We start from the raw sequence: 16,858 nt of genomic DNA, 5'->3' as shown, positions 1-16,858 counted from the left end.
TTTATTGTGAACTTGTTCTCGTCCTGAATATGCATGAAATATTTGCCACTGGACGTTAAGCAACCAACAATCAATCTTATTGAGAGATTTGAAGCCATTGAAGAAATAACAGTTTTAATCTAACATTGATTTTCTTATTAGTACTGTGTAATTTGTGTTCTCAGTTGTGTCATTTATACTATACGCAGATCTACTACAGTCCTTTTTTTTTAAGTTACACATTGTTTTAATTACAAAATTATAAAGCTAAATTCAGTTTTGAAATAGAATAAGTTGACAACAAATTTTGACATTCACTGGGGTACAACTGATATCCGTAACTGCAGTTACGTATATCCCAAGATGGCAGACGATGTTTCAGGTAAATATTTCTTTTGTCGATTTTGCAATAAATATGCATCATTCTTCGGTATTTCGTGTCTTTTTTAACGTATTTACTATTACTAAATTTGAAACGGGAATATTGACGTGTTTTGTCATAGTTAAGCCGCCTAAGAGAGAAATCAGCAATCCAAAAAAACGCGATGATAAGGGTAACTGATAAAAATTTATTGACGTTGATATGCGTAACTGGAAATATTGATATCCGTAACTGATTATTTTCTAAACAATTATCATTCTCGTTTGAAATTAAATAATAGTCTGTCGTTATCGCGATCGGTATCAGAAATGTTTCCAAAGTCTTTACAAACATTGTGAGAAAATATATTGACCATGTGACCAATTCTGTATTTTTATATAGCCAACAGCATGCCTAGTGAGTTTGAAGATGGATCTTTGGTTGTGGTAAGCAGTGGGAAAGCCACGGATCGATTCTGCGCCTCCTTCCATATGACGTAACGGCCAGAAAATCAAGGGCGACAATCGCGATTTTTCATAGAGGGCGACACTATCGCGCCATCGCGGCAATTTGTATACATCGTGTACGTGTGATTTTTCGAGAAATTTATCATTAAAGACAATTAAACTTGTGTCATTTCATCATCAATTAGTTATATAGGTAAGTTTTACAGGTGACCATGCTATTTTTTCTTCTTACAAGATTTTAGTTTACAAGAAACGAACATCTGAAAATGGCAAGTGACGTTGTTAATTTGGGGATAAAAATATGGCGGGTGTTTTCCCCTTCTGAAAATAACTGACACATTTGCATCCTATTGGCTATTTAAATATAAAATGACAAAAAATAGCATCTATGATGATAGGAGTCCCTAAATATTTGCATAAATACCCATCACTCCGTGTCAAATTGTAACTGAGGCTGCGAAAAGGAAGCACACAAATCGACGCCATTTTTCAACAGATTAAGGTTTCTGAGCTCACGAAATCCTAGTATTATTACTTTTAATGGTTAGTAGAAAGATATTAATACTATCCATAACATGATTTATTGATCTGATCGGGTTATGGCTACATGTTTGCCTCTTTTCGATTCTTAAATCCAGTAAATTTCCGTAGACCACAGGTAAATAAACGCCCCTTTTCCAGCGTGAGACTTCAATTTGAATAAAACTTCAATTTTGGCTGGTCAATGTTAGCATTTAAATTTTAATTAAAGTTTTACAGTTGTGTAATGCATATGTGCTGATTTGTTTGGTTGTCTCGAATAGTAAAAAGGTTAATATTTTTATTTTTGAACCCAAAAAGTGTGACAAAAAACAAACAAAATAAAAATATAGGAAAAAAACAACTATCCCCAGGATAAAGGGGGTTTCCAACTATATGTCCCCATTCAAATGCATTGATCTTCCCCAAAAAAGGGAGATTCCAATCCCTGGGTTGCTGGAACCCTATCCCTGGGAACTATGACTATTAAAACGTATAAAGAATTAGAGAATTGTTACTAAAGGAACAAGAATAGAGAAAATTTACCATAAAATAAGTTAAAAAAAAAGAGCAAATGACATGCTAGCTGCGGAACCGTAGCTCTTAGGTCCTTATGTTATTTTTTGACTATTTGCAGACCATAGACTACTTTTTTTCTGAGACACCTTCCTATGCATCCCAGAAAAAAATCAAAATATTCCTAGCAGCAAGCCAGAGGTCTGGTCATAATCATTTTGAACTTTTGATGTGCTAATTTATATATTGAGGAAAGAAAAATTATGGACAAAAAGTATAAAAAAATAGAGACCAATGAACTAAAAGATTAAATGATAAAGAAATGCAGAAGACCCCATCCAGACCCTTGTCTATGTGAACAACAGTACTATTATTTTTGCTCAATATTGCATATGGGCATGTAAAATCTATAATACTAAAATTACGAGGTCCAATTTGTCAGCCCTCATCACGTAAAAACGACGAATCAAATAATTCAACTTTATAATTAACTAATATAGTACAAAAGTGTAGATTAAAAATTACACCACTCCAGGCCCTTTTGTTTTTGACGTAATTAATATTGCCAATAATTAAGAAGTTCCGGTTTGAGTCCGATACAGATACCAATAGTATATTCACCTGTTACCTATTACCTTATCTGTATGTTCCGCATCTGACAGGCTCACCACCAAACGGTGTATTCAGGATTAATATGCTATATACACGGTCATAATCACAGGGTTGACACTACTGAATTGTCAATGTTACCTATTGTAGTATTTTAATCAGTAAGACTTTCAAAGATAACAAATCTGGACTAAAAATAAGGCGTATAGGTACAGTTTTCAATTTGTTTGTGGGCATGCATGACATAAAACAGTGAATCAAAAAATTTAACTTCATTCAGATGACAACTTGAATACTAATACTAAAATAAGGCTTGCGCATAGTTATATACTTTAATTCATTCACAGACCCGCGATATCACGGGTGTTTTCTAGTATCTATTAAAGATTTCAGGTATATGAAATATTCACCAGTAGGAAAGTATAAATTCTGTTCCTCCTTCCATGCTAAAAAAAAATATGTGATTTATTGTTGAATTTTGTTGCCACCTTCAGTATTGGCTAGGTGTTGTGGCCAGGTTTTATTGGCATTGGATACATTGATTATCAATTACTGGTATAAAGAATTAAAGATATGAATGATTGAATGAAAAGTTATCTTTTAAATAACAGATACCTGTAAGATAATTTAATGTTGCATATTATGTTATACTTTTATTTAAACATTATTTATATCTATTAAAGAGGTTGATATGTTATTATGGTGATGAATTTTAAATACTAAAGTAAATGAATTTATAAGTAGAAAATTTTTCCAAACATCTGTTGGTGTGTATAAGTATTACCTTTTCTAGAGGACCTTTTTCGGGACGTCTGGATTGGGTATTTTTAGCTGAGGATTTCGGAATTGATCCTTCGGATTCCAGTATTTCCTTTCAACATTTTTTTTTTAAATTGGGACATCAGAAGAGCATGTTTTTATCAGTAGACAATTAAAATATATTATAATTTACCAATCATATAGCAACTCTAGAGAAGTTTGAAATTATATTTATTTGATAATATCATCTGCATAAATTATATATTTTCAGATAACAATAGGAATAAGAAGAGCAGGATTTCTATATTAAAAATTTACATGTATGGGACAGAGGACTATTTGACTTGATTTTACTTTAAAAAACTTTTTAATTTTAACAATAGTTCTCCTTAATTGTTTAAAATACTTTTTACATATTTTTAATTTTAACATTATTTTTATGACTTTGTATTTATTCATCACTTAATAAACTTTTATTTCTAAACATTTTTATATTTTCAAACATACATACAATGTGAAACACTCCACCATTTTATATTGATAACGTGGGGTAAATGTACACGAGACACTAAACTGTTGCAATACAATATTACTTAATGTCATTGAAAAACCTGAGATTCATTGATGCAAAGCTAGCATATTCATAGGGCCCCCTTTCATAGGAAAAAAAATGGTTGATTAAATAGGGAATCACTGGAGCGGGCCCCTCCCAAGTAAGTCAGCAGCAGCAACCCCCCCCCCCCCCCCCCCCAAATAGAAAAGTTCTTGATCGGTCACTGGTGTCAGACATATACATGTATGTACTGTAGTATTTGAGACATAAGAAAAATAAAAGATATAAAAGTCAAAATGATGGTCATTTATTCTTTATAAGGTTTGAATGACTAAAATGGAAAGTTTCTAGAATTGTTCACTTCTCCTAGACATAGTGAGGTCTCTCAAGTAGCCTATCATGACATGACTTTTCACTGTTTTGCTTCCAATGACATGTAGATTTCAAAGTGTGGTAACCCCTGCACCTAAATAAATCATTTTCAGTAGATACATATTTTTTTTTTTCAGACTTTTTGATGAAAAGTTTAAACTAATATACAAATTAGAAAAAAGAAAACTGATCAACTTGAACCCACAACATATAATTGAGCTCAGGTGCTCTGGAAGAGTAAGCAGATCTTGCTCCTAGTGTAGTATTATGAATGCGATGTCTATGTACCTTTTTCCTGGATGTGTTAACACATGATTTTGCAAATTATTGCAATTTTGTGCTTTTAGAATGGAGTAAAATGTGTGAAAAGGTATTCTATTGCAGAAAAATCAGCACACAGATATAGGAATAGTATGATTCTTAATAAACTATAGATCCTGTGTCCAAGATTTGTTTTCTTGTAAACTGGTGTAAAATAAAAATGTGGGTCAAGCAGTTATATCAATGCAACAAAACAGGATCACCAAAATCAGAGTGAGACATTCATATACCATTTTTAAAGTAGACCTTGGAAGTGACATAGCATTTTGTTAATGCTTTAAATGGTCATATAGCTCTAACATGTATTAAGAATTTGATGTACTAGGCATTGGGCATTCATATTGAATTTTAATCTCCAAGTTCTCAAGAGTTAAATATGCCCCAGGGCCCAGAAACACTCAAACATGAATAGTTGGTCACAGTGTACATCAGGTTGCTTGATAAGCATGATAAGGACAGACATTTATTAACATGTGTGAGTGTTTAGGCAGGCAATATTTGTTGATTGGTACATGTACTTTTTAAAATTGACAAGTTGAAACATTTCAGATTTATAATAATTTACAGAATCAAAGAATAACTGTAACCATTACCCTAAAAATTGGCTAAAAACAAAGACTAGCTGAGTGCTTACACTTTGCATTTTTGCATGCTTATTCAGACAACAACTTTTGACTAACTGATTTTTTTTTGTTGAAAAAAGGGGGGTAGGTCTACTTCTAGACAGTGGAAATTATTTATATGGACAAATTCGTTCATAGATTAAACCAGTTTCAATGTACTACATAAATCTCGCCCATAAATCTGTTATACATCAGCAGCATAATTAAATAACTACAGAAAATGTGATACGAGGAGTTTGAGCAACTTGTAAACATCAACAAATGACGTTGTAAAGCCTTCAACCACTCAACATTTTAAGTAAAATATATTTAAAATCCTGAAAACATCATCACCCTTCGTTGTCTCAATCAATTTTGTGCTTAAAATCTGTAAAATTTGACATAATTTGCTTGATTTTGCACCGAAATAACTCCCAAAACGTCTGAAAAATGTTGAATTTTGACCTCCGGTTGAAGTATTTATTATGTAAACAAGACTCAGAGTGACGGGGAATCCTGTACATAGTCATGTGCCCATATGTTTCTAGGTCACATTTATTTATATCTCGACCAATGAAAAGCTTTAGGATGCATTTGTGTCAGTTGTTTGTAGTCGTGGGGATTACCCGCGGTTTTTTGGAAATCAACGGAGGTAGTCTTATGAATTATCATATTTCAGTAACGGAGCACTTATTTGAATACCGAATTTGGCAGTCGTCTGACAAAATCTATTCTAATGAAAAATTAAACTCAAATACTGATGGATGATAAGTTGTTTTAATAGATTTATTGTCTGAAGCACAGGCTACGTTTTTGTTTACACGCTGGTTACAGCGCCACCTCAAAATTTTTAGATTATGTCCCCTTTCCCGCGGGACTACCGGAAGTAGCTCTTCAATGTCACTGGCTTTCCCACTGAAGTATACAAATATTGCCGATTTATTTATATTCAAAATAGGTGCGGAAGTGTAAAATGTTTGATCATAAAATGAGGTGTTATAAATAACATGATACGGAAAGGGACATGTGTAAAATACGTACTGTTTCGTTATAATTGCCGAGAATTAAAGACGTCTACATTTCCTATTCGCAACAGTTAGAAACAGTCAGAACTCAGAAATTATTGGTTTGAAAAATTATTTTTCATGTTATGTTAAAAAGGGAATAAAATAAATCCATATATCATAAAAATGTAAAAGGAAGCTTTTTGAAAAGATAGAAATTGGCACATCATTGTCATATATAGATATATAGATATTGGACAAAAGTGAGTTCCCTCTCCACAAATGTCCTATCATTTCACATGGAAATGATATTTTTCAAAAACAAATATTGCCAATTTGTTGCATGACTGATTTTGTTGAAAATACTTCAAGCTCTAGAAATGTGTAACGGTTAGTAATACTGTTCCAAGTTTGAACGCATTTTGACTTATGTTTTTTTTTTACATATTTGAAGTATTTTATATAGTGAATTGCAATAATTTCTCCATGTTTTTAAATATTTGAAGGATGTGTCACTTATCTCTGTTCATGGTAAATATTTAAATATCGAAGCCACGATGAAACGAAAGGATATGGTTTAATATTAATGGAAATCCCGAATTCATTGAAAATAACGCATTTGGAAAGAATTTTATTCATCATTTGTTCAAAATAAGAAATAAATATATCTTCATGGCTTTTGATAAACAAACCATTCACTTAGAATTTGAAAAAAGTTTTCTCTTAAGGATCGATCATTTTACTTGAAAGATGTTATATTATTTTACCGAAAATATTAACCCCAGTGTTGATGAGATTGGTACAAGGTTATTTTCGTGCAACGTATTTTGACATTTTTATTTCATGTGAAGCCGTGAAAAGGTTCGTTATTCACCGTGTTTCGTGAAATCCGTAAAAAGAGCAGTTCAAGCATTTTTAAATTTTCGTTCATCGTGAAATTGCAATTTTATTTCGCGTTATTCCGTGCACATATCCACTTGACGACCCCTCGTTAATGTAATTAAAGTTAAATGATCGATCTTCTTGAAGTTTATTGAACATTGCATGCTGTTAATTGATTTTGTGTTATTTAAATGAGTTATTTTAGGAAACAGTTCTAGATACATATATTTTATTATACAACCGTCGAAGATATTCTTGTATGAATTTATGTATTTAAAATTGTGTCAACATTTTTGTTAATGTCCAGTGGCAAGTTAAATCCATATTCAGAACGCTGAATGTGTTTTTGCAATAGTCGAAGAGGGGGCTTTGGTTGATTGTATAGGGATTCATTGGAGCAAGACTGGGGCGGACCCCCTCTTATGGCAGTCAGTGCCCTACCCCTTTATGAAAATTGCTGAATCCGCAACTGTAAGGGCAATTATTCGGCCATCCTTATCACACACATTATCATTCTCCTTTAACAAAAAACTTTATCGTTTTTTGTGGTCAGTGTTACAAAAAATAAACTGAGATTTTTTCAAAAACTATTGAATTCAAACAGGGGAAGAATTAAAGGCCAGGGAGTCGTCCCCCCCTCTCCCCTAAAAATGTGGTTGATTATATTTGGATTCAATGGATCGTGACTGGAGTGGGCCCACTCTTATGCCACTCAGTACCCCACCCCGTCCCTTTTATTTCTGGATCCGCAACTGAATAATTATTATTATAACGGCAATTATCCGACCATCCATATCACACACATTATCAAATCGACTCTCTTTATGCAAATTAAAAGGTAAGCTCTGCCCGGTCAGTTGATAAAATTTTGTATAAAAATTATTTATATAATTATACAAACATTTTTAATTATGTTGATTTAACTTTTTATTTCGTGGAGATTTTGTACTCAATTCATTTTTCTTAATTTTTGCTTTTTATATTCGATTGATGTTTTTTTTTATTTTAACATGTACTATACATATTTTTTTGTTTTTGATTGGCAAACTTCGTTGGTAACTAAAGAAGCATTTACTTTTTATGGATAAGTTGTTTGTAGAACACGATTAATAGTTAAAGGGGCATAAATGTTAACCCTTGTCCGACCGTCCGTACGTCCCGATCTTGGTTAGGCTATGTGTTTAGGTCCGCTTTTTTTTGGATACTAAACATGATATATCATTGGTACCTGGTCAGCAGAGAGACATTGGATTCACTTTAGATATGGTCAGTTTAACCTTTTTGAAAATAATAAATGACTGGTTAAGTTTTGCGTTTAGGACAATATCTTAGAAACTGGATAAAGTAAAGCAGTGGTATCTGGCCTGTGGATTGTTCTTTGGTAGTATAACATGGTTCACTATTACTAAGGTCACTGTAACCTACATTCAGACACACACTACTTTGGTTAAATTTTACATTAATTCAATTTTCCTGGATACTGTTTCTAGTCAGTGGCTGGGTCTTTGATATGACTACAGGTTTCATTATCAATAAGGGCGCTCTGACTTTTATTTATGTATCAATTACTCTGGTATGATGTTTGTATGGAAATCAATATGAAACCCATTGGGGAATTTTATGTTCCATAGACAAACTTTCTAGTTTGGAATATATTTTAGAATTAAATATAACTAGTTTATAATCGCTCCTATATTTTAGAACAAAGTACTGCAGCTGTCGATGTGTCCATCCTGGTTTTGACAACACCACAGGCAAAAAGCACACCTAACTTGATAGATTCTTCAGGTATTGTAACTTTGGTGGTTATATGCACCTTTGTAAAGTTTGTAAATGAATGATTACCCCTCTTAGTTTATCTAATTTGCTTTGAATTCTTCTAGCCTTCACAAGTATAACTTTGCTGTATCCTAGAATGACACTATGCTCCCTTAATCAAGTATCACCACATGAACTACATGATTTGTGAAATGTATCATAGTTATCAATTTCTAAACAGAAAACATATAATCTTTCCTTTTATTTTACAGCTAAATATGTGTGTGACATCTGTGGTAAACATTACCGGTCCAAACAGGGGATGTTGGACCATATGAAGAGAGAGCATGGGACACCAAATTTCACCTGCACCCAGTGCCAAAAAAAATTTATATCCCGCACTTTGTTCCGGTCCCACCTCCTTAACCATTCAAAGGTATTATTCAAGGAAAACAATATTTTATAGCACAATTTATCCCAAAGATAAGATACCTTGTAGGTCCTTAAATAAATACCGGTCTCTAAAATGAAAATGCATTAACAAAACAGAAAAGTTCGGCAAATATGTATTGACCAACTTAGTAAAACAATTGTAACAACATTCATTTTGATGACATTACATGAAGGAAACAAATACCTACGAAATAACCCAAAAGACGTATACTCTATGGGAAACGACTGAAAGAGTCAAATAACAAAAATACCGAGCTCCAAGGAAAATTCTAAATAGAAGGCCCTTTATCAAATGGCAAGCAACTCTCATTTTTCTGACTTGGTACCGGCATTTTCTTATGTAGAAAATGGTCGATTAAACCTGGTTCAAAAGGTAGCTTAACCAATCACTTGTACGGCAGTCGCATAGTCGGAATAGACACTACCAGGAACACACACACATAGTTTAGCAATTTTGTACAAATGTTTAAGAATGAACACTTATCATGAATATTCGTATATTGTGATTTCAGATCGACTTTAAAACGGCCATTTAACTAAGAAAATTTAACTTCTCAAACACAATTAAATTCTTTCTTATTACCGCATATGTATGTTGGCCACATTTCTCCTTTTTTTCAGAATGATTTTTTTTTATTTCAGGACAAACAGTACAAATGTGGAGATTGTTCAAAGCAGTATGTGCATAACAAGGATTTGGTCAACCACATAAATGCAAAGCACAGCGACACCATTTATAAATGTGACACCTGTCAGCTAAAATTTTCATATAAAAAAACTCTGTTTCAGCACTGCCAGGCAGCACACGGTAACAAAACCTATGTGTGTATCATGTGTGATGCCAGTTTTCGATATAGGTCGAACTATAGAAGACATCAAAAAAATGTACATCAAATGTAAATTGATAAAAATAATACACTGATAACAAAATTACTTGGCTTTTTTTATTTTTTAATCACAGGGTGCATTATTTTTTGTTGAGATGTTAGATGTCTGTTAAATCATCATCTTTCAAACCAAATCTTTTGTGCGCTAAAATACGTTCCTCGTTAGTCCTGTGATATAACCTTGCACCCTCTGCACCTCTACCGGGAGCACCAAATTCTGAAATAATACCCTTTTTCCTATTTAGACAACTACTCTTCCTCTCCATTTTGTCAAAGAAATGAGATCTGAAACCAAAGAAAGTCTTTAGTAGTTACATTTTCATGTCAAAAATATTCAGTAGGTTAGTGAATGGGTTGAATTGTTATCTAATATATATATATATATGTTAGTGTCTCGAATATATTGATCAAATTAAAAAGACAGTACAAGGTACAAAGAGAATTAACAACTTCGATTTAAGAAAAACTACGCCTTTCTTATTTTTTATGTTTTAGGTCTATTTTGGTGACAAGTTTCGATAGCCTACTAGTATTTTCGATATGCTCTACAAAGTCTATAATGTTTATGTTTTTTTACAATTGATTTGGAAAGAGCGTCGCTGATCTATCTTTATTGGACATTTACAATCTCCTTATAGTTTTCAAGCTAGTCTGAAGCTAACAGCTGATAAGTGCATCAAATTAGCTTATATTGAATAAAGTCGTCCTTACCCTACTTGAATATCGTGTGTATCTGTATTGGTGTCGTTTGTTTCATTCCTTTTATCACAAAATGATTCAGGATCATCTAACTTGTGTTCAGGATATACTCGTAATTTTTTAGATGTCTTCATGTAAAATTTGCTGCAAAAGAATAATTACAGATTCTAACAAAAGTTGAGAAATTTGCTCAAAAATGTTGTTTATAAATATCAATCTTTAAATTAAATTATTGATAACTGATCACACTTTGAACTGACAAGCTAACAATTAAAAAAGACTTGAACTTGTTTGTTGTTGTGTTTCAATATTTGTTTTTCGTTCACTTATTTGTACAAAATGAAATATCTACATTTGTCATTTTGGGGCCTTTTACAGCTGACTATGCGGTATGGGCTTTGCTCATTGTTGAAGGCCGTACGGTGACCTATAGTTGTTAATTTCTTTGTCATTTGGTCTCTTGTGAAGAGTAGTCTCATTGGCAATTACACCAAAACTGTTAATTCTATTTGTTATGTTGTCTTTAAGACATCTAGTTAATATGTTATTGATTGAAATAAACACAACTTGTCATTTACACTTGTTATGTGTCCTTGTGTTGTTTTTCATAGACCCTGTATATATTTCTTTGGTAACTTTAATTCTAATCGGTCTTACCGGTCAGAATTTAGTCTTTGGCTAAATAAGTATACAGCAGAACCTAGGGCTATCGGGATGTCGTCCGGTCTTAAAACGCCTGTCCCCTTTGGGTCATAGTCCTAAAAAATAGATATATTGAAAATAAAGGGATATAGAGTAAATGAACATGGGACAAAATCACACAAAATACATAGAAAGAATGTAAATTATCAATGAACAGGGCTTTTATTCCTGTTCTTCATCTTGACAGTCGATGTAGTCTTGAACGAATCATTCAGATCATATGTACAACGATATCAAGAACTGTATACACAGTTCAAAGATCCTCCCATTTCATTAGGGACTTTTAATGTTGATTTTTTTTTTTTTTTTTACTTTTTGGTATCCTCTCTACTTCATAGTAAAATTCCACAAAAGCAACCAACTATGACAAACAAGTACTTTTATCAACTAATCGTTTGGTTTATTGTTTCGGAATTCAATAATTGCGACCCTGAGCAGTACTTATTATTTTAATTAGATTAAATGTGCATATTAATAGGATTGAAATGGAAAACAAAGATTATTAATGGACAATGTCTTCAAATTATAATCATCGGGTTATTGATATCTTAAAATTACTCAATAATTATCTAAATTTCATTATCGATACATACCTGAAATCCAGAGAAAAAGGTTTCAGAATCCAGACTGGTGATAGCTCTTTGGTTGTATGTTCCAGTTTGAACCATGTCATATAGCTGCAATCTTCTGTCGACATTGCTCATAAGGCCTTCAAACTGAGCCAATGGTAAACTAGCAACATATGCACCAGGCGGCGGGAAATGTCCAACTTTCAGGAACGGTAACAGTTTATTTCTCATTGCCAACAGCCAATCAATCCTGAGGTCAATAGGAACCCCTGCCTCATCAATTGCGCTGTACCAAATCCGTATGAGCTGACACCATTCCGCTTCATGATTAAATCCCAATATTTCCATTTCAGCTTGTACTTTATTGCTAAATGTTGTATGTGCAAAGGCGTTTTTTTGTCTATCACGCAATTCTTTCGCAATCTCTAAAGATAGTCCCGTACCATTGGTTTTATAATTCTCAGCGACCTTCCACCATGCCTCACTGTAAACCCCCATGTCATGCAATCCTTTTGAGCAGCATCTTGATCGATTGTTCACAAAAATGTGATGTGGATCGATGATTGGTTGAAGTAATTGACCATTTATTTCCGTTGGCTGAGCATACCACTTTGATATGCAGAAAGTTTTTCCTGTGTCAGTCCTCATTGTTCCCTTGCCATTAAAGCAATTACTGGCTTCCCATTCCATGAATTCGTCCGGAAACGTAAGTTGAGCATAAGCTACGTTTACTGCCAGAATCGGCCATTTCAAGATATGATTGGTAACTAGCGCCTTCAAACATTTAGGACTTGATGTGGGTTGTGGTAATTTTGATCCATCACCATAAATACAACAAATGGAATTAACAAGGTTTGGTTTCAACATTTTTGTATACTCATTTTTGTTCTGTGTGAGACTTAAAATTGTTCTCATTTCATTTACGGTGAATGATTTTCTTATCGCTTCAGCATTTGAAAAGCATGTTTTGAATTCGTCAAGAGACACTTCATTCCATTTAGAATTCGCTATCGTTGATGAAGCAATTAAAACAACTAATGCCATCTCAAAGTCGGTTTCAATAGGAAACATTGATTCTTGTTCAGGAGGGGTGTCATTCTCAGTCACTACTTCACGCGTTTGGTTTCTTCCCTTCTGTGCATGACGAACAGAATCAATTGCTTCCTCATTCATTTCAGAAAGGACATCTTCTGGGATGTATCTTAAAACGTCAAGATCTTCTTGTTCGTCAATTTGGTTAACATCATTAGGTAAAGGGTTTTGTGACATGTCTTGGTTGCGTTTTGAATGTACCTTTTTAATTGCTTCTGTGATATTAATCGCTGACGGCAATACTTTTAGATCAGTTTTTGAAGTTATGATAATTTTACCATTTACAACAATATCTTTCTGTACCTCAAAATTTGCTTTCAAGCTATCATCATCAGTTATTTCTGGAAACTTGTTCAGGTTTAACAAGGTCGAGATTTTTGTAGCTCTATCAATCTTTTGTACCTTTTCCCAAAAAAACTTCATGAACCTTAAAACTGTGAGAGGTCGCCCTTTGTCGTCTTCGACGGCCAATTCAAGAAACTGTCCATCAAATGCCACTGCTTTAACACGTAAGTCACGACTCTTGCATTCACCAACAGCTTTGATCAGTAACTTTCTAACAATGTCCATAGTAAGACTATAACCCGGTAAGGCATATTGTATGGGAACTGCATAGTGTGCGGTTTCATTGCGTGTGCTCATTCTGTCAATATCCGACATAACTGTTAACAAGATTTCTTTTGATGGCCTTCTAAGTATCTCGTAAGCATCTTTAAGCTGACTGGTTGCGGCATCTAATGTCGACGAAATGTCTTCTAGCGTCATACGCGGGTTTAGATTGATAGCTGGTTCGCTATTGTGAGAGCCAAATACATGATCTTTGTCATTGGTGGACGTGCATGAACACGGTATACTCTTTACAGATGGAAATTCTGCTACAAACGGACAGGACTTACTATATTCGATAAGTCTCTGCAGGAGTATTTTCTGCTCCGGTTTATTTCTTGATGGTCTTCGGGTGTCGTCATTTTTATATAATTCATTAATGGAATCCCATATCTCTCTCCATATTTCATCATCATAGACTCCCTCTATTACAGTTGCACTTTCGGGAGTGTAACTTATATAACAAAATTTACCGCATTTCTTTGCTGCCATCTGACTAAGTAATTGAGTAGAATAGTATTTCGGTATTTGATAGTGCACGTCAGTTGTCCGCTCTTTTCCTGGTTTGGGACATTTAAACTCAAAAGCCATTTGAACTTTATCGTTGTTATCAACACCGCTCCCATCCCCACTGATGACAGCATAGGAATCACCAATACTTATAACTTCACAGCCGTCTTCTCTATACACCAAGTCTGGAAAATATACAGGTAGGATTTTACTAACTAGAGTTCCCAGTGCATTAATTTCTTGAGAGGTCCCATAGTCAAATAACTCTTGGAGTTCTGCTGATACTGGCGTTTCCTTCCCATGGAAGGCTTTATCGTAATGTTGTTGCTGTTCTTTTAGTGTACCTAATCCAATTCCTCTGAATATTGTGCTTCCAGTTATGCGACTCCCTTTACGCAGTTCAAACCATTCATCACCTCTTTGTTTAATCATGTTTGCTGTTTGAGGAGAAACAATAATATCTTCAGAAAGAGACTTTAAACATATGTAATTAGTCTGGTGGTTGAGATTAACTACACTCTGGCTTCCTATAATATACTGATGTCCTGTTCCATTTATACAAGCTACGATATATCCAAGTTTGTCTACCGAGCCAAGCAGTTCCTTGATTGTTGCTTGGGAGTGAACAATTTTAGTTTTGTAAAAACTTATAGCTGGCGCCACCTTGCTCGTTTTCCAGTCTCCTTCAACCTGTTTTAAGAGATTTCACAATGCGATCTTTTTTTTTACAACCAACTCACGCAGTTCTCTGATTCTATTACTCATATCTGTTATAGATATCAAAATTGCAGTTTTCATTATATCTTGGTCAACTTGTTGAATACTGTCAAGTTCTTCAAGGCCGTCTAGAGACATCTTATCAGTTGCTTCCTTTATCTCTTCTATATTTCTTATTTCTGCTGCTATTCTCGCTTTTCTCTCTTGAAGTGCTGGTGGCGATTCAAAACCACACATATCTTCGTCGCCGAGTTTTCCAAGACCTACTGCTAACTTCTTTCCGTCAATAGACAACTTAACATCCTGGCCCTTGTGGGTGTTTGCATATGCATCCAGGGGTAGTTCCATGATTCCAGGGGTTTCTGTACCTGCAATGTATTTGGCAGACTCCCTTGCAAGGATTGTATCCGACGGCACAGCGAAATTAATCTTACAGTCTATGGGTCGACGAAATAATTCCCCATCTGTTCCTTGACTTTTATATCCTCTAAAAAAATTTATTCCTTTGCCTTTGAAAAGTTTTTTTATTGTTAACCAAAAGTCAAGAGTTTCTTTACTGTACCTTACTCCAAACACAGTTGAGTTAGAATAAAATTTTCCGATGTCCAAAAGCAGATGAAAGGCAATATTTTCAAGTAGAGTTCCATTTGAAATGGCGGAGAGAACACTATAAAAATCTTCTAGTCTTCCAATCTTAGAAAGATTCTCTAAAACTTCTGGAAGCAGCTGAAAAAAATCGCTGTTCGTCGTCTGTGACTCTGTTTCGTTCGTTACTTCTTCTCTTTGCTCTGATATTGATTCTTTTTGTTTTGATGGTCTTTTATAGCTTATCTTTTTCTGATGAATATCGATGTACGGTTTACATCCATCGTCTATCTTTCTTTTAATTTCTGAAATCTTAATGCCATAGTGGAGAGATCTGTATGCCTGACGTCCAGTGGATTCATCCAGCACTTTCAATCTGACACTAAAATTGCTAGGTCCAGCATGGTTTCTTATTGTATGTTCTAGAATATCCTGAGCAACTGAAGATGTTCTGTTACAGACGTAACACATAAATTCATCTGAAAAAAAACCATAAAAAATGCTTTTATGTCGTCCATTTATCTATATTTCAAAAGGGCATTTTGCCTTCCTATTTTTTAGCAGATATTGTTATATATGTAATATATGTAGATGTAGCCGTTATGTGCAACTATATTTTGTTTTGTTTGTAAAATTTAACGCTTGCCGCCAGTCTTCAGTCTGTTGCTCTGCCATAGCTTGATCAAATAAGGTTTGGTTGGCAACAAATATTACACAAATCGCTTATAATGAAGCGATGAACACGGATGTGTCGAGACCAATTAAAGGCCTGTCAATAAGTTAGTAAAATATATCAGATTTCAATTTATTTTTTCGAATGCATTTGGATTGTAAGTCCTTGAATTTGTATTTTCTAACATTGTGATATTATTGTGAGTAAACATTTTTTCCGTTTCCGATATTTGTTTATTTTTTGACGATTTTATGACAGCTTTATTTCCAAAAATTGATTTTCCGAACCATTTAATCGAGGATAATGAACAACGTAGAAACAAGCTTATAGATACAGTTACGGATATCCTTTTCTAAACGTTTATCACAGTTACGGTTATCCATTTTTTCAGTTACCCTTTATTATCGCGTTTTTTTGGATTGCTGATTTCTGTCTCAAACGACAGAACTATGAAACAAAACGGCAGTAGCTCCATTTCAAATTTAGTAATACGTTTAAAAAGACATAAAATACCCAAAAATGATGCATATTTATTACAAAATCGACAAAAGAAATATTTACCTGAAACATCGTCTGCCATCTTGGGATATACGTAACTGCAGTTACGGATATCAGTTTTACCCCAGTGACATTGTAAACCATATTTTATTTATACTGCAATCC

The 16,858-nt window shown here is 33.9% G+C and overlaps 1 protein-coding gene and 2 long non-coding RNA genes across 3 annotated transcripts; 2 read left to right on the top strand and 1 right to left on the bottom strand.

Annotated features, from left to right (window-relative positions):
* The first annotated feature begins 293 nt into the window (after nucleotides 1–293).
* On the top strand, nucleotides 294–7,374 carry LOC139495500 (uncharacterized). Its single transcript, XR_011657367.1, has 3 exons — nucleotides 294–361; nucleotides 743–786; nucleotides 6,569–7,374. It is a non-coding gene; the product is annotated as an uncharacterized lncRNA (long non-coding RNA).
* LOC139495499 (uncharacterized) lies at nucleotides 1,202–3,950 on the top strand. Its single transcript, XR_011657366.1, has 2 exons — nucleotides 1,202–1,350; nucleotides 3,482–3,950. It is a non-coding gene; the product is annotated as an uncharacterized lncRNA (long non-coding RNA).
* Nucleotides 7,375–10,016: 2,642 nt separating the features above from the next.
* LOC139495496 (uncharacterized) lies at nucleotides 10,017–14,921 on the bottom strand. The gene is made up of 4 exons (XM_071283768.1): nucleotides 12,037–14,921; nucleotides 11,399–11,499; nucleotides 10,754–10,885; nucleotides 10,017–10,327 (listed from the first exon to the last, which is right to left on the bottom strand). The coding sequence occupies exons 1-4, from the start codon at nucleotides 14,650–14,652 to the stop codon at nucleotides 10,141–10,143; spliced, it is 3,036 nt and encodes a 1,011-aa protein (XP_071139869.1). The 5' UTR covers nucleotides 14,653–14,921; the 3' UTR covers nucleotides 10,017–10,140.
* Nucleotides 14,922–16,858: the final 1,937 nt, after the last annotated feature.

This window comes from Mytilus edulis, chromosome 11, assembly GCF_963676685.1.
Source record: "Mytilus edulis chromosome 11, xbMytEdul2.2, whole genome shotgun sequence".
Classification (NCBI taxonomy): Eukaryota; Metazoa; Mollusca; class Bivalvia; order Mytilida; family Mytilidae; genus Mytilus; species Mytilus edulis.
The sequence above is the reverse complement of the archived record's forward strand: the minus strand, read 5'-3'. Positions and strand labels throughout refer to the sequence as shown.